Below are 26,226 nucleotides of genomic sequence, written 5' to 3' on the forward strand. Positions count from 1 at the left end.
TGCCTGTGTCCTGTCCCTGGTGCTTAGCAAATGAGGGCTCCAGATCTTGTGGATTTTCACAACCGCTGAAGGATTTGGTTACCCTGGGTAACAAGTCATCACCTCTGGTGGGAGATAAGGTTGTTTCATGCAGCCATTTATATTGTTGAAATGATAGTGCCCTTTTACCCTTGAGATTTTTAACAATACAGAAAGATAGCATTACATGACCTTGCTTTTGGCAGTGAGTATGAACTGATGGCAGCCAGCAACATTTTCATCTGTTCTCAGCTCAACTTCTTCCTTCACAGTACTCTTCTCCCCGTTTGCCTTTGTAATTGGAGATAAGCTGGACCCACATAGTTATGCAGCATCAGAAATTTAATCTGGACATCTCTTCTGTGAATCACATTCCTAACATGCCCTTCAAACAGAAGTCAGATGCCCACAGTCTGTTTTCTGTGAGCTGCTTGGAAAAAATCTGAGCTGCGACTATTGATAGACACTTGTTTGAGGGACACCTGGAGATGTCTGATGTTCTTACAAAACCAGCACAATACTTCACTGAGAAGCAGCTTTGCCGAAGGACAGCTTTATCCTTTTTCCTGAAAGGAGATCAGACTCTTCATGGGAGGGCAGGCAGGAGCTACCAAGGACTTTGATAAGGTGATGAAAGCGTGTAAGTGATTCATTTTTTTAGCAGAACAGGAGTTCAGGCTGTGCAGGTCTGCAGAAGAGATTCTAAAATACCCTCTCATGCTGTCTATGAACAATGGAGGACTTGGTGAAAGATCAGATTCATTTTCTGTCTTTGTGCCCTATCAAGGCCATTTTGTTGCTGAGCAAAACACTGCTTGCTGTGTAGCACGGCAGCTAGCTAAGGTTTAGATTCCCAAAGCTGGAATTTCTTTTCAGGGCATCATTGAGCCCTTGACTTCTGTTCCAGAATGACAAACTTGCAAAAACATGGGGAGGAAAGTCTCAGCTGAAGGGAGGTAAGAGTGGGGATGAGCAATTACTTGCAGCTGATAGGCAAAAAGTTTTGACAAATCTTCTATTGAGTTATTGAAGTCCTTCAAGCAGAAGATAATCCTTACTTCCAGATCTTGTACCTGTCCTTGGTATCTCCTTCTCAAAAGACATCATGGCCACCTACAAGCACATACGTTATTTGGCAAGGTTAAAGTCAATAAAGTAGAAAGCTTGGAGGAGGGTCAAGGGGGGTATTCAGACCAAAAAGAGCTATTTAGACAATGCTGTTGGTTTGAGACAGATGAAGCTGCACCCACCTGCTCCTGACAGATAGGATTTGATCTAAAGGCTTTATTAAAAAAAACAAAGGTGTAGATTCTGGAGCCTTTAAATATGCAGGGAGATGCTCAGATAAGTGATTGCTCTGAAATCCTAGTTGCGCTGGATCTGGGGACTCTCAGAACCACAGCAGTTAAGCAAACTATTGCATTTAACTGAAATTGTGATTATGTTCCTTAGCCTTTCCCTCTGCACAAGTCTCTCAGATGTTTGAATCCTTTAAGTGGTGGAAATGAGATGTAATGCTCTGGAATGCCCTGGCTGGGTGGTCAGTGAAATCCTGGGTTGCGAGGCCCACTAATACTGGGTTATCCAGATTAGACACTGCATCTGATTATCTTGCTGGTAATCCTACCCTCAGTAATTTAATCAGGATGGGGATTGCAGGGCCAGGATCAGGCAGAAATAATGGGCGAATGCCCCCTTGTGCATCTGTGGTACTTGGAACTCCTTGTTTATGGCAATATCTGTAGTGCATTTAAATAAATATACACATGTGGTAAAGCTGCGTTGCCATGGGCATTGTAACTGGAGTCTCCTGTTATTTCTCACTGTAGGTGAGAAATCAGTTATTGAGTGGCTTTGGGTGACAGCTTCCTGCATTTGCTTTGCTTGAATTCATACAAAGTGTGTGTGTGAGGGTATATATTGGTATATGTTGCCAATTTACACAAATTGGGATGGCAAAAACAATGATGTACTCCAGCAAGAACAACATATGGTGTTAACCTGCCTGTCACAGAGGCAGGGCTCCTTACCTACTTCTGTGGGAGAGTTGAGTGAGGTGATCCATGTCCTGATCCCATCTCTGCAAAGGGCTTCCCCAGTGTGGATTTGGAATGAAGCTGCTTGAACTGGAGTTTGTAGAAGTGCCTAATGTTCATGTTACCTAATTTGGTCCAAAAGGCAATGATTTAGACTGCCTGACACCTGGAGCACCAGAGCATACAGAAAAACTGGCACCCAGTATCCAGCCTCCCCAAACCTGAAATTAAGATCTTAAGACCCACTTATTCCCATGTTCACATGTTTAAGAACTGCTAAAGGGACTATAAAGAAGCAACTCTATGAACCTGACCCTAGTAGCTAAGCAGGTTCCTCATCAAGGATGATTGGTTGTGCCTTAGCATTTGGGATGCATGCTGCAAGATAGAGGCTAGAGGGTAACAGGTGCGCTTTTTTTATGTTGGCATCACACTGCATATGTGTGCTATGGAAAAGGCATTTGAGAAACTCTAATCTGCTTAGAGGTATAAAATGTATCCTATGTAGACCCACAACTTTGCAAGGACTGTTAAAATAAGCCTGGAGTGTAAATATTTCGGGAAGTGCTCAGGCTGTGTACAGCGCTGGGGATGGGGAAACAAAAACAAGAGATCGACATTTCTGGTTCCAGCCAGGAGAGGGCAGAGGTTCATGCACAGCCACGTGTGGCCTCGGGAGGCTGCTGATGCCTAATGACTGTATGGAATGGTCACTGCCAAGGGGCTAGGCGCCTGCAGCTAAGATGGTGCTACCCGTCCTAGATCATGACACTGGAGGAAGCATAAGGCAACTGCGAGATAACAGTGCTCAGCTGTGTCTGGGGAAGGAGGCTGATCCTAGTGCAGGGATGAGAAGAAGCTGAAAGCAAGGGAAGGAGGAATGAAAAAAGCAAGGGAGAGAATGGGTACTGAAGGGAGGGGAGGAATAGCAGTTGGCAGTGGCAAGCCTGGGTGCTGGGCAGGGAGATGAGAGCTTTCTTCCATGTGGCAAACATGGCTCATGTCTGTGTGCAGATGCCAGAATTGCAATGCTTCGTGAGTGTAGGAGGGCTGCAGCCAGGGAATGGGGGAGATGGCTTATCTGGAGCTCACAGACTGAGGGCTGCTTAGGGAAGGAGTCTGCACGCACTGACCCTGGGTGTTTCAGTTCAACATTACTCCTACCCGGTGCTGTCACCTTAGAGGTGGCATCCTGAGCATTGCACTGAGAGTGTAATTTTGTTGCTTGGATATTCACAGTATGGGAAATCTTCAGGATCAAGCAGAAAATATTTCCAGCAAATGCTTTTATTTTGGAGCTGTTTGCCGGTTAGTACTTTCTTGGTGCTGGCAGGAAAACACCTTCCCAGTGGAAAACAACCCCATTCCTTTTCCACTTTATGTTGCTACTGGCTTTTTTTGGCTGTTGCCAGTTGGCTGCACACCCCATTGCTTGGTGTTTCTGCTGCTCTCAGCCTTGACATTGCATCTTCTTGTTTCCTTGCTATCAGTCCTTTTGGTTGCTACAGATGATTCCCCTGTCATCCTGAATCTCTTGCCTGCTTCACCCCATCCATGGCTTCCTCTGCTTCTGTCACTTGGAGGGTCTCAAAACTTATAGCCATGCTGATAGTGCTAAACTTTTCCAATTTTGCCACCTTGCTGACTAAATAGTTTTCCTTCTCCAGCTTTCTTGCTGGCATGGGATTCAGTCACAACTGGCTTCCTGCCACTTTGAGTCAGTCCAAACCTTCCTCCACTGCCTTCATTTCTCTTTCTGACCAAATTCTCTTCTTCTAAGTTTAAAAAGAAATTCAAGATGATGTCCTCTCCTTTCTTGTCCTTGGATGTGAGCACAGACACACTTCTCCCATCTCCTAGACTCCCTGTATCTATTCCTATCCATGCTGTTATTCTTCCCCTTCAGTCCACCCTCTCTTCTGGCAGCTATTCCTTACAAAACAAACTTGCTATTCAAGCTCCCACATGTTTCTCTAAATACAGCCCATCTCTTCACCTTGACTTGCAAAGTGCCTTCATCAGTCAGCCTTTCGTTCCTCTCATGTCCTTATCGGCTGTAATATTCCTCCTTTGTTCTTCCCTTTCCACCAAGACTGTCTTCCACAAAGTCCCTTGGAGGATGCTGTTCTTCCCTTTGGCCTTTTCCAATTAAAACTGCGCAAGTGTCCCATATCACTCTGTCCTTGGGCTCTTTCTTTAATTCCTTTACATCTTACTTGACTGATCTCATACAAACAGTAAATTGCCTTTGTGGATGCCTTGTCATATCTCCCTAATCTGAGAACAGGAGGAAACTGGTCTATCCTGAAGATCTCCATGCAGATCCAGCTATTGGCTTCAATCAGTCTAGAGCAAACCTCTTCAGTGTCCCCTCATCTACAGCCCATTCCTGCTTTTTGCGAGGCAGTGGACAATGCCATCAAGTCTTCAATCTGCATGTCACTTGCCTTGGATAGGTCACTGGATTTTCAGGTCACAGCTATTTTAATGCATGATACCATGTAAGGTTGGTGTTTCTGCAAAGCCAACCGCAAATGCAGCAAATACTGTAAAATTGGGAAAAAAAAAAAAAAGGCAAGCCCAAGGAGTTGTTTTCTTCTTCCCACCATTCATTCTCTGCACAGCTGCTCCTCTGACAAGAGGAATGTCCTCTTAGCACTGTTTGCTAAAGCTGCAGCTTGGTTCTGGTATTTCAGTTTTGAAAGATAACCACTTTGGATAAGAAACAGAAATACCCTTTTACCTCATCAGTCAGCTAAGAAAAAGGTTCTAGAAATGCAGGGGTGGAAAGACTAATTTTATGTGCAGCAGAAAATGAGATCCTGGGAAAGGGAAGTAGTGATTCTGTTCTGACTCTCCTGAAGCACATGGAGATCAGCTTTGAGCATGGCTGGGATGGCTAGTGTCAGGCGTGTGCTCCTTGACATATCCTCTCAGCTGGCTGTCATGGCCAGCTCTGGTCTCTGTGGCAGATATGTGAACCACTGACACAGCTAAAAAACTTTGCCATTCCAGGGCTTCTGGGCCAGAGCAGGATCTTCAAGGGCAAGGCTGGAAGATGGGCATATTACCGCAAAATTCTCTAAGATTGAATTTGGAGTTTTAGAAAGCAGGCATTCTTTATTGCAGCACTGGGTGCACATGCAAATAGTTTCGCAAAGGTGAGCGCACCGGTTACTTGCTGACAGCATCTATTCATTTAGCATATTCATGCATATTTACAGCTTTTCCGGGAAACTATTTACATACTCACGAGATTTCCAGGAACTAATTATAATATCTACATTCTAATTATGCATTCACTTTCTTGCTGAGGGGGGGGGGTCTCTGATGGTTACCAATAGTCTTCCTCACTGTGTTTACTGAGGGACCTCAGTGTTTGCTCATGCTCACAAGGTCCTAGTGCCGTGTTAGCAGTTGGTATGTCCTTGCTTCTGTTTCAGTCTTGTTATCTTGAAGGTTAGCATCCTTGGTCTTATTTACTGTCTCCTTAGTTATCAGTCCTATGATGTTCCTTCATCATCAGCCGGACTCCCTATACGTTAGCAAGCTAGAACAGTTTGATGTACTTTACTATGTTAGTTGAACATCACACACACACTATTGTTAGTTTAAACCTATAATTTAAGGCAGAAAACTATGACTTTTTCTGATCCTATCTAGGTGGTAAGTTGAATGCTTTCTGGACTTAGTTTTTGAGAAAACCTCCAAAACCCAACTTGAACTGATATCCATGATGGAGAAAGCCAGCCTTTTATACTTAACATATACTGGACTCTAGAATAAAGGAAGAATCTGCACAGGAGTATGTGGTTCTCCTAACTCGGTGCTATGCTTGCTGTGGTCCATTTGACCATCTAACTTGCAGGAGGTTACAAATGCTGTAATACCAGTTTTGTTTCATTCTTTGAGAGCTGTGCAACAAGAGCAGAGATGGAGAGCTGCTATGGAATGAACAGGGTTTAAGTAACTTGCTGGCTACATTGAGTGCAATCCCAGATTCTTCCTCGAATCTCCACTATTTTCTACATTTATATTTAACTGTCACTTAGAACATGCAATGTTTAGAAAATACTATAGGTTGTTAAGACTACTCCACCTATGGCAAGAAGGAGAGTTGTACTCACCAAGTAGGTCTGAGCTCCTTCTAGAGAGTCATGCTTTACAAGTCCAGGGTTAAAGGTGTGTAGGTAGGTTTTAAAGATGGGTGATGTAGCTGAACTCCTCTGCACCTCTTGGCCATACTGTGGCCACAGCTGCCAAGGGGGAAGCAAGCAAGAGCCTCCAAATGGTGTTCATCCTTTCAGGAAAATGAAAATGATTTTTCATGCCTTTCAGGCATGCTGATTTTCATACCATTTGGGTTTGTTGCAGCCCAAACTCCTGGGATGGATTCAATGATATTGCATAAATCAAGGAAAGCAACACTTAAGGAGGTTGCTATTTACATACATAAGCAAATCAAGCAACCCATCCAAGATTTTCTGTAAGTAAGACCTCAGCAGAGTAGAAGCAGGCAGTGTCTTGGTAGGCTAGGTTAGGCTGCTGGAAGCTAGAGTGGGTTAAAGTGGCTTTGGAGTCAGGGTTCATCCAGACAAGGTGGAACTTACAGTATTCACTTCTGGGGTCAAGTTTCTACTACAAGTATGAAGAGCTGCCTCCTTAGCCTGCAGTCTTGCATGTCAGGATAAAGGTGCTCTGTGGATTCTATCTATTCCTTTGTGCCCGATTTTTCAGGGGAGAATTGAGCCAGCTTTTTTGGTTTTCCTCATTTTCCACAGCAAAATGTGTGAGTTTGTACTTCAGGTTAAGCATGTGAATATTTCTTTGTCTTTACAATGGCTGTTAAAGTGCTCAAGGTTTGTGTCACTGCCTGATGTAATTATCTAGTGTGGAGGTAAATAACTTCACACGTAAGGGTTTGCCTTCACATTAGTGCAGCTGAGAGTCAGCTGATTCAGGTAGGTTTGCCCTCTGCTTTTGTTGTTCTCCCTTCCTCACTCCTCTACCCCTTGTTTTCCATTACATAGATCACACTTACTCTAAATTTCACTTCTGTTCTTAATATTTTTCATATCTGCCAAGAGCAACTCAAGCTCTGAACTGGTCTAGTAACGTGGCTATCAGTGATGCTGACATCAAGCAGCATTTATGTGCCTCTTGTATCTGGACAAACTCTTGTGTTTCAGCTTGAATTATCACAAAAAGATCCAGTTCCCTAAGGCATGGGAAAGCTGTGCTATGAATACACTGATGCTAATGGTCTTGGCTCTGAAGATTTTTATTGCATTTGTTGTTTTCTAGCATTCTGGAAAACAGCATTAAAATGAACAGGGTAAACATAGGCAAGTGAAAACAATGCTGGAGTTGGATAGGAGATGACTCTGTGCCTAAGGCTCTGCTTGTCCCTTACCTTAGGGACACTGGAGCAGTCTGGCACATGCTTAGGATTTTGATGGGTTTACACTGACATTGAATAGACTTCTTAGTGGGAAACTCACAGTACTGTGAGGTCGGAAGACAGGGTTCAGTGCTCTAGAAGCGGCTCTTACGTGGTACGAATAAGGAAAGAAAATTGACTTCTGGGATTTGTGCCCAGAGGTCAGTCTGTTACTATTTCTTGAAATAGCAGATAAAGAACATGAATGTTATTCACCACTGATGGCTGTGGAGTAGTGATGAGCTAGTAGTTTTTATTGTAAGAAATAGGCATAGGCAAATCGGATTTTAAGATAGTCTACTCTTTGCAAGCATTTGAACACCTGGCTTTTAGGAAGGTTGAGTTGCCAGCAGGAAGCTCGTTCCTGCCTCTGCCCTGTGAAGCTTTTTCCTTGTGTGAAAGCATTCCAAAGGTAATTACTTTTTTTAATCAAGACAAAGAGAGGCTAGTGCTCAAGTGGCACCATTCAACAGCTTATTTTCATTTTTTCTCCTTTTATATAAAAGTCTTGAACTTTTATAATGGTAAAACAACTTGACTTAGAATCATAGAATGGTTAGGGTTGGAAAGGACCTTAAGATCATCTAATTCCAACCCCCCTGCCATGGACAGGGATACCTCACATTAAACCATGTCACCCAAGGCTCTGTCCAACCTGGCCTTGAGTACTGCCAGGGATGGAGCATTCACAACTTCCTTGGGCAACCCATTCCAGTGTCTCACCACTCTCGCAGTAAAGAACTTCCTCCTTATATCCAGTGTAAACTTTCCTTATTTAAGTTTAAACCCGTTACCCCTTGTCCTGTTGCTACAGTCCCTGACAAAGAGTCTCTCTCTGGCATCTGTAGGCCCCCTTCAGATACTGGAAGGCTGCTGTGAGGTCTCTACTCAGCCTCCTCTTCTCCAGGCTGAACAGCCCCAACTTTCTCAGCCTGTCTTCATATGGGAGGTGCTCCAATCCCCTGATCATCCTCGTGGCCCTCCTCTGGACTTGCTCTGACAGCTCTATGTCCTTCCTTCTTATGTTGAGGACACCAGAATTGCAGACAACTTCCTCCCCATCCCCAGCTTGCAGAGGAAGTGACAAATTTATTTGAGCAACTAAAAGTCTGTGGTGGGTCTCTGAGTCTGAGAGCTAGCCCTGAATACAAAATGTATTGGTGCAAGGTCTGAGAACAACCATCAGCGTTCCTGGACTTCGAGGAGCTCAGGGTGCTCAGTACCTCACAGAAAACTCTAATGAAGAGTTGAGCTGTTTTGATCAGATCCAAGTATCATTAACAACAATATCAAGACCCTTGTTAATGTAAATGGGTGTATATAATGGATGTTGATGGAGAATAGTAGTAGAAGAAAGCTGGTGCTACTCTACCAGAAGAACTTTCCTCTATGTCAGTACAAGGATGGTTACTTCCATCCATTATTTTCTTCCACAGTAATTTCTGACTTAGTTGCAAGTAATTGCAAAATACCCCATCATTTTGGTACTTTTGGGACTTTGTCATATAATACTGATGGATTTATCTTAACATCATCTGATCAATAATTTTATATAATTAAACTGACTGCTTGCACAAAAGTTGTGGCTTGCTTTGGTCTTTATGCCACATACTGGCTCCTAATGCAATAACGTTATGCTTCTAGCAGCTACTTGATATAAGGAAATTACATCAGCTGATGATGTAGGAGTTATTGGTTTTCCTGTTCGTAATCAGAAGCTATGTACATCATCTGCATGGTGGTAGACTAGATGTCCATCTGTTTTACTCATCCAGGCTGGCTGACTGGGTAGGACAAGCTTGTAGAATTTTCTTTGTATTTTACCTATACTATTATAACCTTCTAGTCTCTGTTTACTTCCCTTCTCTCCCCCCCCACTGCACTCTTTACTTTTTCAGTAGTATTAGAGGTCCTTTCTGCTGCTGTGTCATGGCCTATTTTCTTGGAACCTGCTGCTTTGGCTCGCACTTATTTGAGCACAGCTCATGGCACGAGGACATCTTAGCATGATGTAGGACAGAGCTGTTTTGCTTTCTGTCCTAAAGGAATCTGTTCTGCTGGCTAATTGTGGCACTTAATGATGCCCATTGGCTTTTGGTAATAGATGCTTCAGAGTCCAAAAAAGGACTTCCAGTAGCACTTGGTTGAGTCCTTGTCCTGAGTGCTGAACCCAGGACAGTCCTGCCTCCCCATTGCAGTTGATTTCAAGGAGTGCACTGTTTTGAAGGTTAGACCCACACTGAACATCAAGATCAGTAGCTATTCCTCCCCTTTGGCTAGAACTCAGTGCAGCTGCTTTTTGATTAAGCTTCATTGTCTTTAGCTCTGGGTAGGACAAGTGCCTTCCCATCACCTGCAGTGAAAGCAGTTCTGTCTCCAGCTGGGAAGTCTGATTTGGGTGCTGAAGTTGGCTTCTGGGCAGTGTGGAAGCAGGCTGAGATATTAGCACCTGTATTCACACTCCCTTGAAATCAAAGTGAAGAACTGAAGATGGCTTGTGGCCAGTTTTGTGCAGAGCTTGGTACAGAAACTAGGTCCCCTAGCGCTTGAGATCATGTCTCTGTGCCTGGGTTTTCTGCCATTTTGGATGGTCATCACCAGAAACTGGCCCTGAGCAGATGAAATCCCACCATTAGTGATCTGCTCCTTCCTGGCACATCCAGCCTCTTGCAGAAGTGCCCCATGCAGACATGGCAGCATGTGTGTGCACGACCTCGTAGGCTGACTGGTGCCTCTGCCCTTGTGAATGGAGGTTCTCTCTGGAGAAGGAGGCACTGTGCCAGGGTAGCAGATGGGTAGGAGCAGCAGCAGCTGGGAAACCATGTATGATCATCATGTGGGTTTACTGTCTGCAGCAATGCCAAAATGGCCACTTTGCTTTACCAGGTCTGTGAGCTGCATCAATTGCAGCAGGCAGTGGGCTCTGACCAGCATCCACCATCTATGGGGGGAGCAGCAGATTTTTCAGGAGATGGAGGCCTGGGCAGTATTTTCAGCTCTGGAGCATCATGTGAGAGCAGCCAAGCTAAGTCCTTGCTGCACCCTCTCGTCTGTACATGTTGAGCTCTTCTCTGCCAACTAGAAGCCTTACCTCTATAACCACTGTCCTGTCACTGCTGGGGAGAGGAGTAGCTCTAGGCTCTGCTGTTCCTGAACTCAATTGGTCTGGTGGGGTGGTCAAGTCTTCGGTAGTGGATGCCCTGCTAATCACACAACAGTGCAGATGGCCCTGAAGAAGACTGGCTGTTGGCAGCCCTACAGAAATCACTCAGTGCTAACATTAAGGGTGAATAACCCTGTCTTTCCCTTGCTTAGTTACCTTCTTGCCATGACAGGAGCCAAGGACACACTGAAGCAGTATGAAGAGGAGGGTCTGCACAGGGTGGTTGTGCTTAGACTGAGCCACCTTCTTATTTGTACCGTGATTCCAGCTTACTCCCAAAGCTTGAACATGCAAGGAAAACAGCTGACAAGTTGAGAAAGCACCCATGGCAACCCTGTGGACGTTGGTACAGGCGAGTGGTGCTTCAGAATCTCTCCTACTTTGGCCCAAAAGGTGTGCATGGGAAGGAGTTCAGCTTCAGCACATCTGCATCTCCTGAGTGCCACAATGCTTTGTCTCACTGTGGTTTGGAGAATATCTTGATGCATTACTGAGATGCCATTAATGTGTGTGTCCTCATATGATGCTTGTTACTTGCAAAGCCACAGTAGACACAGATACGACTTTCCTGAGGGGCTAGGGGAGAGACAGTGATCCATCTCAAGTTAGTCCAGCTTGCTTGACACTAATGCAGATGCACAGTTGAAACCTAGAGTAGAGCACAGGGAATATTGTATTCCTTTCTATTGATAGGCATTTTGAAAAGTGACCTGTAAATGGTAAGGGAGGGGAAATAGCCGACGGTTTTGTTCCCTTAATTTTACTTCTTTGTATTGAGGAGAGAAGCCTTGAAGGTGCTTCATCTCTGTTCTGCATAGGTAGGGGCTGCTTTCTCCAAGCCTTCAAGACTTCTTATTTTAAGAACATGTATCTTAAGGGCTTCTGCTGGTTTCAGGATCTGGAAGGGAAATAGTGATATCTTGGATGTAATGCAGAGATCTTTTAAGCTGTGATTGAAAATGAATGTGTGGATTGGTGGGTTTGGATGTTTTACTTGAATGATGCTCCTGCCTGCTATTACCCCAAAGGAAGAAATGCTTTAGAGCTCAAAAGCAAAGCAAAAGTTAACAGAAAAGTTTCTTTTGTTTTGTTCCCAAGGGCAAGTCCCCTGAATTCCTCATTCATGTCCCTCTCCATTGAGACAGCCTCCATAAAGAAAGGAAACCCTAAAAGAAAGCTACTTACCTTTGCTAAAGGGGAACATGTTATGGCTGTACCTTTCAGGACATTCGAAAAATGTATTTCCTATGTTTGGGAAACTTGGTCTTCAAGTCTGCCCATGGCAGTGGAGCTCAGCCTGGTGCCTGCAGCTAGGACCTGTTCCCCAGGTTTTTCTGTGAAGTTGAATTATTGATGCCTATTAGCTTTTCAGGGAGTGCACAGCTTTGAAAAGAATTTCTTGGTTCCTTGGTCCAATGCCTGGTATTACAAATGGCGCCTCAGATTGTTCTTGGGAACTAGTGCATCTGTACCTTCACAGGTATACCTGACGGTGTATCTCTGCCTTCACTTCATCTTGTTGAAAGTTGTTCTTGAACTTTGAATGCCAGGAACTTTATGTCCTCTGAGAGTTTGCCTGTTTTAACCTGTGGGAGTTGAGAACATGAGTCCAGAAGTTTTAAAAGAACAAGATAAGGAGTTATTGAGCACTTTGTATATTCTGATAGCATTTTAGAGCATTAACAAGGACTAATAGACCTTGAAAGAGTTACTGTTCTGGTGCTTTTCAGAAAAAGCACAGAAGTGGGCTTTCTGTGTAGTCTGGTCAGTTTGGCATTGATGGTGGGTGAAGGCATAGCAATGGGGAAATGGGATCCCATCAGTGAATGAAAGAAACTGAAGGAACAATAGAAATTTACTTTGACCTTCTAGTCAAATCATGAAATCTGTTTTACCACAGTGCATTTTGACTCAAAGCTCACCTACAAACCTGAATATTCAGTCCTGAAATAAAAAAAAAACCACTAATGTTATTAATGGTAACATAGGACTTAGTAAATGGGTAGCAGCCACTTAATATATTAATTTTACATGGTGGGTCTTCATCTAGCTGGGCTGTTCCTATTTGTTTTTCAGGGACATAGTCTTGGATTAATACGCCATCTCTAACTTCATTGCTCTGCCAGCTTGTGGGGTGGTAACTGAGACTGGAGCAGGTTTTGTTCAGAACCGCCTGGACCATGTACTAAGGTGGGATCATGTGCACAATGTTCACTTCCATAACCACATTCAGGGTACTGCTTTGGGATGGGGAAGCCTGTAGGCAGGATGGGTTACAGTAGCTCAGACTGAGGAACATGAGGGAAAAAAAAGCATGTATAACCACTGTCTGTTTTGCCAATACTGGGCTGTAGGTGAGAAGGTGAATACAAACATGAGGATGTATAAAGAAACAGTGGGCGAGAATTACTGTTCCTGTATTTAGAAATTTACCGAGTGCTGGAGCCATCTATCCTCTACACGTGCAGCTTGCAGTACAGTGAATGCCTTGAGCTGCTTTTTGAGTACCACAAATCATAAAAGTAAGCACAGAATGCTTATGATGGGATTTTACCAGTCCCACCATACTGAAGTTGAAAAATCTGGAAAAATTTAAGAGCTTTAGGAGCAATCCCAGTGTAGAGAAACTTCCTTAAAGGGACAAACTTAAGGACCTCAATCTATGTTCCCCGAAGAAATGACTTGATCACAGTATGAATGTTTTATTAACTTCTCATTAGCAGGGGACTGCTTATTTTATTAAGCAGTTAGAACAAAATCCAGCAGCTCAATGCAAAAGCAGAGAAGCACAAACTAGCTGCAAGGTGGATGTTTTATGAATCAGCATAATTATTCTTAAAACAACACCTCCGGAGAAGGCCTGAACCTGAGACTGGGCATCTCTTGAAAGATCCGCTCCATGTCTGCAGGTGGTGTGGGCTCAGTTTGGTCTACGTGATACAGGGAGACTTGGTAGTGGAGCGATCCCTCTGACCCCAGCAGTCTGAGTGTTGTGTTGGGCCTGGGGGTTCCCGCCAGACCATGTGCGATGCGCCCGTCACCTACAGAAGCCAGCCGGTGCTCATGCAGCAGCCGGGCGGTGTTCGGTGCTGCGGCGCACAGATGCCATCTCCGTGTACCCGGGGGAGGACTTGCGCGCCCGGCTCGGCGGGGAGCGCTCCGGCAGCACTCCCGCAGGGAACCAGCGGGTGCCGGTGCCCGTGTTGCTGTGTGGAGGGGCCGGGGCCGGTCCAGCCGCCTGCCGGCTCCTCCTCCGCGCCCGCGGAGCCCGCAGCCGGGGGGCCCGGCGGTGCAGCGGTGCGGGCCGCGGGGGCGTGGCGCGGGCGGGGCGCGCATGCGGGCGGTGCCAGGCAGCGCGGCGGGCCGCGGAGCCACTCGCCCCCGCAGCACCGCTCCGCCAGGGACAGCTCCCGCCGGCGCCAGGTAACGGCTTCCCCCGCTCCGCGCCCCGCGCCGCTGCTCCCCGCGGCGGGGCTGGGGGGCTCGGCGGCTCACGCCCTACCCCCCCGGTGCTTGCTTGCTTGCAGCTCCGAGGCTGTGACGGCGCGGTCCCCCAGCGCGGAGCAGGCAGCGGCGGCCGGCTCTGCCCGCCGGGCTCTCGGGGCTTTCGGCTAAGGAGGGAGCGCGTCTTCCGGCAACTTCCCGGCGCCCCGGCGCTCGCAAAGCTCCGCGATGGAAGGGAAAGGTGGGTCGGGGTGCGCGGGGGGAGGGGGGGTGCGGCGGCGGCAGCACCGCAGTGGCCGGGCTGGGTGCGCGGCACGGGGCCGGGAGCAGCCGAGCCGCGCCGCTGTGGTGGGTACATTGCAGCACCGGCGGGGAAGCGGGCTCGGGGAGGCGCTTCCCTGCCCTCTCCAGCACGGGCATTCAGTCAGCTGCGTGGTGGAGCGTGGGGAAGGAAGGGTGGGTTTGGGTTTGGACTTAGGTTTGTTTCTTTTTATAAAAAAAAATATTTATTTTCCTTTAGGGTGAGACAGATGTTAGTTGGTGATTTGTTTTCTTAATGCTAAGGATTTGCATAATGCATATGAGCTCTGTCCAATGTTTTTTAGTCAGCAATGGGGAGGTTTGTAAGAGATGAAAAGCATTTCATGACTGGAATGTTTTTTTTTAAAAATACATAATTTCTTTTCCAAAACAAGAACAACAGGGCTACAGAGCTCTGCCCTCATTACATTGCATATTTAACACATCAGAACATCCTAATAGATTGGGAGAAATGCAATGAGTATTTCCACCCTAGAAAGAGAAAATCATATAATATTGCCCGCCTAGCTCGTGTGTTTGCATACAAAGAGACATGTACCTCACCCAAATACATCCCTTCGTGTTTGGCATATATACTTTGTTTCCATACGTACTTATGTAGTCCTGCACATCTATTTACCTGTCTACCTCTACAACTGCATCAGACATCACACATTCAACTGGTACATGAACTCAAAATCTGTGCATGTTAATGGCCAATGAAATATGGATGGTAAGTCAGTTCACGCAGAGGAAAGGCTAGTTGCCATTCCCACGTAACCCTAAGTGTCAGCTCTCCTGTAGAACACAAATCTGATAGCTGTTTAATTGATAGAGATGAAGGCAGTAGGAGAATATGGACTATCTTAATTCAAGGAAAATGATGGTAGACTTGTATAACACAATACTACATACCTTCCAGGGAGCCGAGCAAGCTATATTTAAACCTCAGGTTTATTTTTGTAACTATCTTGTCAATCAGGGCTATAGTTCTCCTGTGTGGGAATATCTGGTTATATGCTGATTAAGGAAGGAAGCTATTTCAATCATACAGAGGCAGTATGTCCTATGAAGTACAGTTTCTTGTGGGAAGTGACCAATAGAATTGCCAGGGCTTGAGGACAGGTAAGTATCTCTTTTAAAAAAGTGTTTCTGCAAAGACTTGACTTAGACTAAAAGCTTGCAGCAGTGAAGTTACCCTTGAATTTTATTTTTTTGGCTATACACCCTGTTTTCACTGTTAACCTAAGATGGGACACCTTTACCTTTTTGAATGTCTTACTGGTACGTGTCTTGATGTGAAACAGATTATGACTTTAGTATAACATAGGATGTGCCTTGTCATGCACTAGACAAGAAGGAAAAAGACTCTCTGTGGAACTTCTGATGGAGCTCATGTAGCTGGAGGTGTTGTGCAGGCAGCAGAAAGGTAACATCTGCAATAAAACAAAGTGTCCGCCTAGCTGGTGGCAAAAGCAGCACCTGAGAAGGGGTTCCTATCTTGTGCAGACAGCAACTGTTACGATGCAGCCACTGACTGAGTATGCACTGAGCAGCTGAACAAGATATCCTGTTAGGCTATTGGTACTTGGGTTTATTAGTTACAAGATGGGCTCCACAGCAGTCCATGTTCACAGGCTCTTGGCTTTGGTGTTAGGATTATCAGAGTGCAAGACAACCCCAAAAGTCTCTACTCTGATTTTGTTTGCTAAAAAAACAACCAAACCCAGTTTGCTCTTACTAGAGATTTTCCTTGATGGGGTAAAGATGGGGAACAAATACTCTCTGGGTTTCCTCTGTCTATGCAGAAAAAAAGGTTTGTTTAGAGCAAACCCAGCAGAAATCAAGGCATCAGAATGGGACAGGTCAAAGTAGAGATAAAGGAAATACACAAGCAACTTTGGCCTCTCAATGGGAAAATGAGCAGGCAGAAGTCGTCTGCTCACGGCAGGGATCCAGTTGGTTTGGCACTAAAATAATTCTTGAAACTCCTTTAGTGTTTGAGTGACATGAGGCCTGTGGTGCACAGATCTAACAAATTTTGCCTCCATGTATAGTGAGGCACAATGCACGATGTCTCCTCAGAGGGAAGGTAGGAGCCAGCTTAAATCCTTCACATCTTCAGCTTTTGTGGCTAATCCTAGGTGGACTTGTAATGCAGAGGCCTGGTTAGTAACAAAAATAACATGTAAATGAGTCCCTAGTAAGGTAATACAGTTGCAAGTCCAGTGTTACGAGGTTGCTGCTTGTATACAGTGTTTCTCTGAAGTCATCCCTTCTTTTTAGATGCTTCCTCCGGCAGCCCTTCTCTCACCCCTCTAGTCTTCCTCAGTGCAAATCTTAGAACGTTTCAAACTCAGCATTGTGCAGATACTGGAGAACAGTGTGTGCTATATTAAGCAACATAAAGTCTGTTTAAGAAAACCTACCTTCTGGTTCCTGAATTCAGCTGTCTCTGGTGACTGCCGTGGATGTTTCTGCCTAGGATTTGCCATCCCAGGACAACTTGGTTGTCTGAACGTGCCTGGTGCTGATGCTTTGCAAAGCCTGCAGTAATCTAAAAAAAAGGCTAAAGACCCATCTCCGGTGCTGCTCAGGACAGCCGTAACTGATTGCACTGGCTGGACTTATTCATGAGAATGAGGGGAGGCCATATCCTAGTTTTTGTGCAGTGAGTTGCAGGATTTGGCTGTTAGGACTGTTGCAGTAAGAGTGCAAGTGAGCTGGTTCTGGAGTTTGCTGTGGAGGAAATGGTGGTTCAGCCACCTTCCAGAAGTCAAACCTGGCTAGAGATCAACATCTCTATCTTCTAGGAGCTGAGAGGAGATAAATGTAGAGCACTATGGATCTGCAATGCTACTAACACATGTTGATGGTCTAAAAGTAACATTTGGCCTCAGCTAACTTACAGCTTCTTGCTTTTATTCTTTTCTGCACATTCACTGTCTCTAAACCTTTTCCAACAGTGGGAAGCTTAGAAGTTGTAGTTGCTCTCAAAGCACATTAAGCAATAGAAGAAGTGAGGGCACTGTGGGTGAGGACTCTGTTTTGCATCTGCTACCTGATCCCTGTTCTCTGAATCTCGCCACTACAGCAGTTCCTGTAGGCTGCAGCAGTAAGCAATACCATGCCAGGCATCCCAGGAGGTGGGCTTTGCCAAAGCTAACAATAGTTAATGTGGAGGTTAAAGAATACTTGGTCATTTGCCAGATTCTTCACAGTCAGAAAGATGCTTAGCAGGGGAAGGAATATCACATGATGATGTTCCGTCTCCGATGCTGAAAAACAAATCAGCCACGCAAGAGTCAAGCTGCACAGTATGGAACTATTCCTGGACTTCTGGATGGAGAAAAGGACCACAGGCTAGCCTTGCTACAGGGGGGGCTCCCTTCCTCTGAACATGTTATACCCTCTTCTGTAGTCTTGAAGACACAGGGGAATCCCTTTCTGGCAATAAAGACTGCCAGAGTAAAGACTTTACTGCCTTTTTGGCATTAGAGACTGGGAGAAAAGACACATTACTACTTTTATCTTGTCTGTGATAGAGACTGGGGGTGTTATGTGTCAATGTTGCATGGGGGCAAGTCGTATGCTGCCCTCTGGGCCCTTCTGCGAGGGCCCTTGTTGCTCTCTTGTTCAGGCCAGTGCTGGGCACTAGTGGCCCTGGCGAGGTTTTGCTGCCTGGGTGTGGGGTAAACTGTGGTCAGCATGGGATGCATGCTGTTAGCATGTTAAGAAATATAGAAGGACTTGTCAGCTCATCTACTGGAACAGCAAAGTGAAAGCACATTGTTGGCCACCCCACTGAGTTCTGGAGGTACTCTTGTCAGTCCTCAGAGCCACGGTTCTGCCCTGTTGGACGGTAGTCTCAGGTTAGAGAGACAGCCTCCATGCAGTGGATCTTTCCTCAGGAACAGCCTCCATATGCTCAGAAGGCTGTGTAGTAGAAGCCAGGGCATCTGGCCTTCCAGCGCTCTTCTGATGGAGAGTTCCAAAGTGGTAGGGCTTTGAGGAGATCTCTGCAGAGGACATCTCTGCAGAGTGACTGTCCCAGGCAGATGCTACCACAGTAGTGCAATCTGAGTCATGTTCTCTTTCCAGTCACAAAGGCTGGTAACAGGCTTTTTCCTTTTGCAGAAAAAACCCACAATGCTGCTGTTCATAGACATGCAATGTTCAGGCTGTTAAAACAACAGAAGGATAACTGTAGTTTACCTAGGGCACAGAGATGCCCTTCTTGGGACTGGCAAACAGGTCTGAGCTCTTTGCATCTTGCTGTCTTGTGGATATGTCAATAGGCAGGGTGGTTTGGTCCATCTCTCTCCAGCAGGGCTGCTTTGAAGCCATTGTGGGCCAGCTTTCTCTACGCAGCTGTCTGTGTGTTATACCTGTAAAGGACAGAATCTTCACCTTGAACAGCTTGTGATCAAAACCCAACAAGAGCCGATGAATGTTACAATTGCAGATGGACTTTGTGGACAAGGTGAGAAAGGGTAGCAAGTGAGATGCAGTCTTAGAGGCAAATACAAACCTGTGTCCCACCGCTCCACCTCAATACTGAGCATCAGGCACAGCAGTGGCTTGTGTGCAGCTGTGTATGTCAGCACCTTGAACTTCTAGTCTTCCATTTTCTTGCTACATTAGTGTTTTAGGAGTCTGCTGAACAGTGAAAATCTCCAGGAGATGTTTCCCACCTCAGTACTTCTGTCTAAAATTACTTGACGGTACAGGGCAACAGTGCAAGAACAAGGCATGTTGGGTAATTCCCATGCAGTGTGCCAGGGTATCTTCATGGTGTTTGTAAAAATGGCCCTGCCTAGTTTGCCTTTCCTACCTGGTTTGCCTTTCCTGCCCCTATGTGCCTTTGCACTCATGCACGCACAGGAGAGGTGTCAGGTGTGATCTGGAGGTGTGTGGGACAGCTACAGCTCCCCTTCCCCGACTGATGAGCTCTGGGTTCAGCCCAGAAGAGCAGTCCTAGGTCTGGGTGATCATGTCTCTTTGGAGTCCAGCTGTCCCAGAGGCCAAATCCTGTTAACTGTTCACCTTTTATTTCAGTCATGAATAATTCCACCTATACAGTTGCATATGACTCAAAGAACTAACATACCTTTGCACAAACCTCTGTGTGTGTGTGTGTCATGAATTGCTGCAGTTTATGACTGGGGTGGGATTTATTTATCGCGACGAAGTGAGTTAATTTGACTGTTTGTGCACCCAGATGTGAGGTTTAAGGGACCAGCAAGGTATTTAGACATCTGTGTCTTGCCCCTCCTGCATCACTGGTGCTTATTGGCACAGACCTAGTCCCTCAATTATAATAACTCACCCATTGGCTGGCAGGCTCCACACGTAACATGTACTCCTCTGACCTGACTGCAAAAAGTTTGGAAATAGCCACTCTGCTTAGGAAGCTAAATAATACCTCATGGCAGAATTGCATCCTCCCAGTTCTTATTGGAAATAAACTTCTGGTGTCATCTGCCGGTGGCCTTGTCCCTTCATGTGTCTGGCAACACAAAACATTATTTTGAAGGTCAGGGTGATGATGGGGAAGATATCTGTTGTTCTCAATTTTGCACAGTACTTCAGCAAATGTCCATGTTTGCCAGCCTGAATTCAAAAGATGGAGAGAGGGGTGTGAGGACAGAATAGCAACACAAATTAATGAATGTGTTTGTAAAATAATGTCTTGCATGCATAACACAGTTTTAGCACCTGATGTGTGGGGCTAGCAAATGAGCAAACCTTGATTATGTGCTGCTACCTAGAAGAGCATCCAGTGGTCTGATACCTTCACTAGCCATCAGTAGGTTGCTGCTGAAATATTGCTGTTAGTCATCTGCAGGTTCTGGATAAGAGGATGACCCAAGCCTATGTGATGCACAGGAAAGTAGACACGGTGGCCCTGTAATTATCTGTGCTCTAATGGGCCTCATAATGAGGAGGGAAATATAAGTGACCATGCTCATATTCCTTCGTACCTACAAACCCACAATGTTAGGAGGAAGAGGACCCTAGTAATAGGCTGAAATGCTATGAAAATGGGAGGAGGACTTAGTCATCTGGCTATTACTAAAATGCCCAAGAAGCAGTCAAAATCCTCCACTCTATTTCCACAAGTTATGTGGGAGCTGTAGAAGTTGCATTTACCCTGAATGAAATGCTGGAGTTATTTAAAATGTTTTTTTTAAAGCATTAAGTTGCTCTGACATACCATTTATATATATAGGGGTTGTAAGCATAATTTGTGAGTACCTTGAGTAATGACCTGCATACAGCTGTGTCATCCTTAGTTCATTTAGGGTCCAGGGTCCTTAAAAAAAAAGGAACTTGATTTTTAAGTAGCTTTTTTCAAAAGGCTTATTTTACCACAAGATTTTTTTTATCTGCTTTTATCTTCCCCTTTCTTATCTACTCAGCTATTCAAATCCTGTCTGGATTACATTAATTTCTAATGTGACATAAAACTTGATATGCAAAACCTAGTTATTTAGGGAGAATTGCAGAAACTATATTTGTCTCTGTCTTTTGACCTATAAATGAGATAACATGACTAATTTTTGCATGCAAATCTTGGTGTTTATTAGCATGGTAAAAGGCAATTTGACAATGAAAAATATTCCTGGTAGGCATAATAACTAATGCTTTCACTCAAAGTATAAAGATTTTAATAAGGCTGTTATACTAAAATGATTGAAGAAAGAGTTTACTATTTTCCTGTCAGTGATACAAGGACGTTTCCTTTTCATATAGCTCCTATATCCCTGCTTTTCTGAAGCGATTTTTTACTCAATAGGACTGCAAATTGTCATGGTAATTCATTGAGTTTTCTCTCCCATCATAAGGTTTGGATGAACCTTATGATTTGATACTTATGCAGGATACACATTAAAAGCTATGGCTTTTTTCTTCAGATTGAATTAAACTATTTATGGTGTCGTCATGTTTCAGCAGAGATCTTGTGGCCTGAGATGATGGCCGCTCAATAGAGTGCAGGAGCAATACTGCGGCGTGCCTTGAGCCACGTGGCTGAGGGAGGGCTGTGTATTCATCAGGATGCGTACTTTCAGAAGTAAGGCGTTGTACTTGCTATTTTTAATAGCATTTGCAAAGCAAGAAATCAGAAAAGTATGGAATAGCATTTCTAATTCTGAAAACTTTTCTGTGTGTGTGTGTGAGCTGTGCTGCTGCTTCTTGAGTTTCACCACTCTGTTTGTGGTTTAGACAAGCTGGTTTAGACTGGCTTTGTCTGCCATCAGCCTTCAATAGGTAAGGTTAATTTACTGAACATAGCTACTAGGAGGAATTATGAAGAAAAGCCAGAAGTGCTGAATGTTTTATCGGTATAATCAGGGAAAATTGCATTACTTTACAGTCACTGAGAATGTATTATTAATGCAGAAACACTTTCCAAGAGGCTGTCAAGCAAGAGGGTCTCTTCAGGAAGATTGAAGCCTATCTGGTCATTAAGTTTCTTATGCTATCCATATTCCAACATGAAGTGCTATCACTGATTTTATTTTTTCTTTCCAGGTTCAGCCAGCCAAGGGTTATTGGTAGGATGGGCATGCTCAAGTGCTGTGACAGTCCCTACTCAAGCAAATGTTGGACTAGAGACCTTGAGGTCTCTTCCAGCTAACATCAATCTCTGACATGATCCTACTGAGAATCTTGAACTCTAAATCTGGTTTTGAAATCTATATCCTGCTTCTTCCTATTCGCATACTCGTCTTTACCCCTTCCCATATCTGAGTGTTTATCATTACTTGCAGTATTGAAGAGCAGCATCCAAATGTTCTGGATCGAATTTGGTTGTGTTTTCTTGGAGTGTGTGTGTGGGGAGTTTACAGGTAGCTGTGCAGTTTGAAAGATCAAACTTGCATGAAATTCAGCAGTGAAATAAACTTCTGCCTTGAAGGACAGCTCTCAGAGCTTCATCCTTTACTGATGTGCAGTTCTGAATGTGTACTTTGGGGGAGAACTTTAGTGAGTGTAAAACTTGTCTGACCTTCAGTTAAGAATAACTTGCACCAATGGCATTAGAACGGTAAGAAACAAATATATACAGCTGAAATGATCCAGATATTCAAAATTACTGTTTCATCATAAGTGTTATTATTTCAAGATTCAACTTAGTTTTCTGAAACTTTTTCTAGGGAAAAGTGTATTTATTTGAGAATCTTTGCACACACTTTGCCTGCTCTGCTGCAAAAGTATCCATTTCACTGCTAATTTAGAATAAGCCCAAATTCAGTCTTATGAATGCTAGTGGCTCCAACATACTGTAAGGAAGAGAGAAACAGCAGTAATACCGACAAAATGAGGAAGAAATGTAAAATCCAGCACCTCCTAGTATATGGAAAAAAAAAAAATTGTACATAAAAAGACTTGGATTTCCTAATTTGATAGTGACAAGCCATTGCAGCATAACTGGGATTATTAAGTAGAATAAACTTCCTCAGCAAGATCTGCTTTCTGTGATATTTCCAGCTTATTTTATCTCCTTCAAGGCTGAATCTGAGATGTTTTTCTACCCTTAAGTTCATATTCTTCTTTAGTATTGACAAGTGCTCCTGGTATTCTGAGATTGCCTGTTAACCAGCGCCATTATCAAATAATTGCATTGATGAAGTCATCTGTTATTTTTCAAACATTTTACTCCCCTCTGTGTTCCCTAGAAGAGAAATTACATACTGCAAATTGTAGCCATTTTGTTGCCATATGAGAACATATGAGAAGTGAGGGAAAAATCAGCAGAGAAGTTTAAAAATTACTGTCCTGAATCTCCTGTTGTAGTCAAGATTTTGAATGAAGTCTGTGGAGCTACTCTGGATTTGAACTTGTGTAGGTAAATTCATCATTGGTCAGTAGACAAAGGCCAGATCTCTAATGCCTACCTAACTGAAAACACAATAGAAGTAATACTGATTACATGGTGTAATACCTATTTAAATGCCTTTAGACCTTAATTGCTAACTAAAGAAGTAATAAAGTTTTGAAGAAGTAATTTTACATTGGTTTGAGGGGATGTTAAAATAATGCATAGTTATGGCTTATTTACCTTTTACTTTTTTCCTACCACTTTGAAGGCAGTTTATTGGTACAAATTATATAGCTTTGACGCTTTTGTGTTATCAATTTCTATTAATATTGCTATATACTATCTTCCAAAGTCAGCATATCCACCTCATCTTAAAAATGTCTCATTTACACTTAGAACAAGTGGCTCTGTGCTGAGACATATCTGTGCTGTTACTGCTGAACATAGTACCAGATATTTAAAATTACCTGCCAGTTTTATTTGTAAGATTCATCTCTTAGTGAAATGCATCTTATCACATATTACCATCTAAACTGTATTTATAGTGTTCCCCACCCCCCCCCCCAAAAAAAAAGCCTACATCCACATCCAGGAATAGAAAGTTTTCTGTGTGTTGTTTGTGGTTTTGGTTTGTGGGGTTTGGTTGGGGTTGTTTTGTGTGGTTTTGTTTTTTTTTGTTGGGTTTTTTGTTTGTGTTTTGTTGTGTGGTTTGGTTTTTTTGTTCGTTTTGTTGTGTTTTTAAAGAAGCTGGGGTTGAATTTTCCACCTGCTTTGATTAGAAGGTTCCCAGAAATAGTGAGGATAACCCTTACCTATTGGAGCAATGCAAGAAGGCAGCCACAGGCAGTATACAGAGACAAAGAACAGAATGTGCTTAAAATCTGAATTATTCATAGTAAGAAATACTGGTTTTATTTAAATGGTCCCTTCTGTGGCACCACCCTAATGTTGACGACAGCAGAACCGAATGCAGAATTTAGCTTCATATGCTGCTATCTGTGAAACTGAGAACGAGGTATTGAGGCGGCTGCTGAGCTTTGCATGTATGGAGATGTTCTAGTGCAAGAATGCTCTGTGCTTTGCAAGTCAGTCAAATGGTATGAATTTTTGGATTGATGGCCTGTCATAGACATACTGCTATACATAGGAAAACACAGGCAGGTCCTTTTTTTTTTCTCTTTTTTTTTGTATTTAAGTTTTTTTTGGAGCAGTAAGTCCAGAATAGTCTCACTGAATCTCAGCATCATTAAAGCTGGCTCGCCACCACTGAAATGATTTTATGCTCATGTGGAGCTTGAGTTTATACTCGATAATCTCAAAGGCTGGTGTACAGCTGCTTTACTGCTCCTGTCCTGCTGAAGTCATGTTTATTACCTGGAAGCTGCACAGCAATTTGTCATCCAAACCAGACAGAACATGTCCTGAATGCAGTTTTCCATCTTATCTTGAAGGTGGCTGTGGTGGGCTTGGAGAATATTGGGAAGGGCAGTGTATGTGGACATGTCCCACTTCTGTCCCTCCCCTGTACTTTCATATCAACACTTGAAGCTGGACTTTAGCTTGAAGCCTGGCTGTGGCATCCATAAGGTGTATTTAGTGCTTTGCTTTTCTCCCTGGCTCCTCAGATGTGTGAAGGCTTTGCCTTCTGCAGTTTCCCTGCCTCTGTGCAGTCCCTCCTGTTAGTGTCAGGGCTTCTGTTCAGCCTTAGGGGAAGTCAGTTGTCTAGCAAAGGATAATATATGACACTTCTGGGCTTTCTCCTGCCTGTCAGGAACACTGAAGTAAGCATTCTCCTCTTTTCCCTCCTGCTTGCAAGGGAGCTGCCTAAAATCAGGTTTCTTGTTTGGTAGAAAATCCCATTTCCTGAAGTCTCTGTGCTGAATTGTATTGAACACAATATTTCTATAAGCATTTGGGCTTCCTGGACTCTGCACTTACTGATGAGTCCTGCCTTGGATCTGTGAGAGTCCATCAATACCTGTGGCATTATGAAAAACACAACTGAGATTAGAGACATGTTTTTCAGCGGAACGGTTTTACTGTATGCTGTTTGTGTAAGGAGGTATCACAGCAGTCAACTCTTACTGATATCTGGGGGACTGTGGATTTCATGGAATGCTTTTAAGGCCTTTCCAGGTGGAGGTACATATGGGCTGTAAAGCTTTAATATTTTTTTTACTTCTTGTATTTTTTTCCCAAATCAACCTTATAGCTGTTCTATCTGTTGAAGCATAGAGGTTAAATTGATGGGGAAAATATGGCTGTTTCCAGCTTTCCATTTTAGTTTCCTTTGTAAACAAGAAACAGTGAACGAAGTCAGGAAAGCCTGTGTATTCTTATTTTAAAAAATACTTTATTTCAGTCATAAGTAACATGTTTTAGTTTGAAATTGGTTTGAAATTCTTTCCTTTGTGAGGGAAAAATTCTAGAACAATGAACATTTTCAGCAGAACAAACAGTAATGTTTCATTTAAAACTTAAAAATTTGTATTTTTGCATGCTGTGTCCCAGGGCAGTTCAACAGAACTGGTCCTGAAGTTGCAAGTGTTACAGTGTATTTCTGTATTTCTGCGCATAAGATGCCAGCTGCAAATGTTTTGCCCATACATTTGCCAGTGTTTACTGGCTTAAATGCTTTGCCAGGCGATGTGAAATTGCTTAGTTCCATGAAGATGGCTGATCTGGCCTCACCTGGATGGATTGTCTTGCAGCTTTACCAAAAAGGCATCACTCAAGCCAGATTGTGCTGTCTTGTTTTGTGAACTACATAATTTTCACCCCATGTCCCAGAATAGCCCCATCTGTCAGCAATAGCTATGAACTATGTATATTTATAGAGATGCTGCAGGGTACCAGAAATAGTGACCAAGGTGGCTATCGGCCAATGGCTTCTGAATGCCCTAAGTCTAATGAACTGAAAAGCTCATGTACCTCCTTTAGGGGAAAATGAAAAATCAGATTGTCTCTAATTATGACCTTAGATGATGAAAGAGCAATCTCG

General features: G+C 43.9%; 1 protein-coding gene across 1 annotated transcript in view; it reads left to right on the forward strand.

Moving 5' to 3' along the window:
- Positions 1 to 13,965: 13,965 nt before the first annotated feature.
- The window catches only part of FGF12 (fibroblast growth factor 12), a 229,483-nt gene continuing 217,222 nt past the window's right edge, over positions 13,966 to 26,226 (forward strand). Inside the window, exons 1-2 of the mRNA XM_057427430.1 lie at positions 13,966 to 14,080; positions 14,185 to 14,342. Coding sequence (XP_057283413.1) covers positions 14,330 to 14,342 — 13 coding nt within the window. The 5' untranslated portion in view covers positions 13,966 to 14,080; positions 14,185 to 14,329. The remainder of the gene's footprint in view (positions 14,081 to 14,184; positions 14,343 to 26,226) is intronic.

Source organism: Pezoporus wallicus, unplaced genomic scaffold (assembly GCF_028554395.1).
Source record: "Pezoporus wallicus isolate ANWC-B61680 ecotype Strahan unplaced genomic scaffold, APGP_CSIRO_Pwel_v1 scaffold_7107, whole genome shotgun sequence".
Classification (NCBI taxonomy): domain Eukaryota; kingdom Metazoa; phylum Chordata; class Aves; order Psittaciformes; family Psittacidae; genus Pezoporus; species Pezoporus wallicus.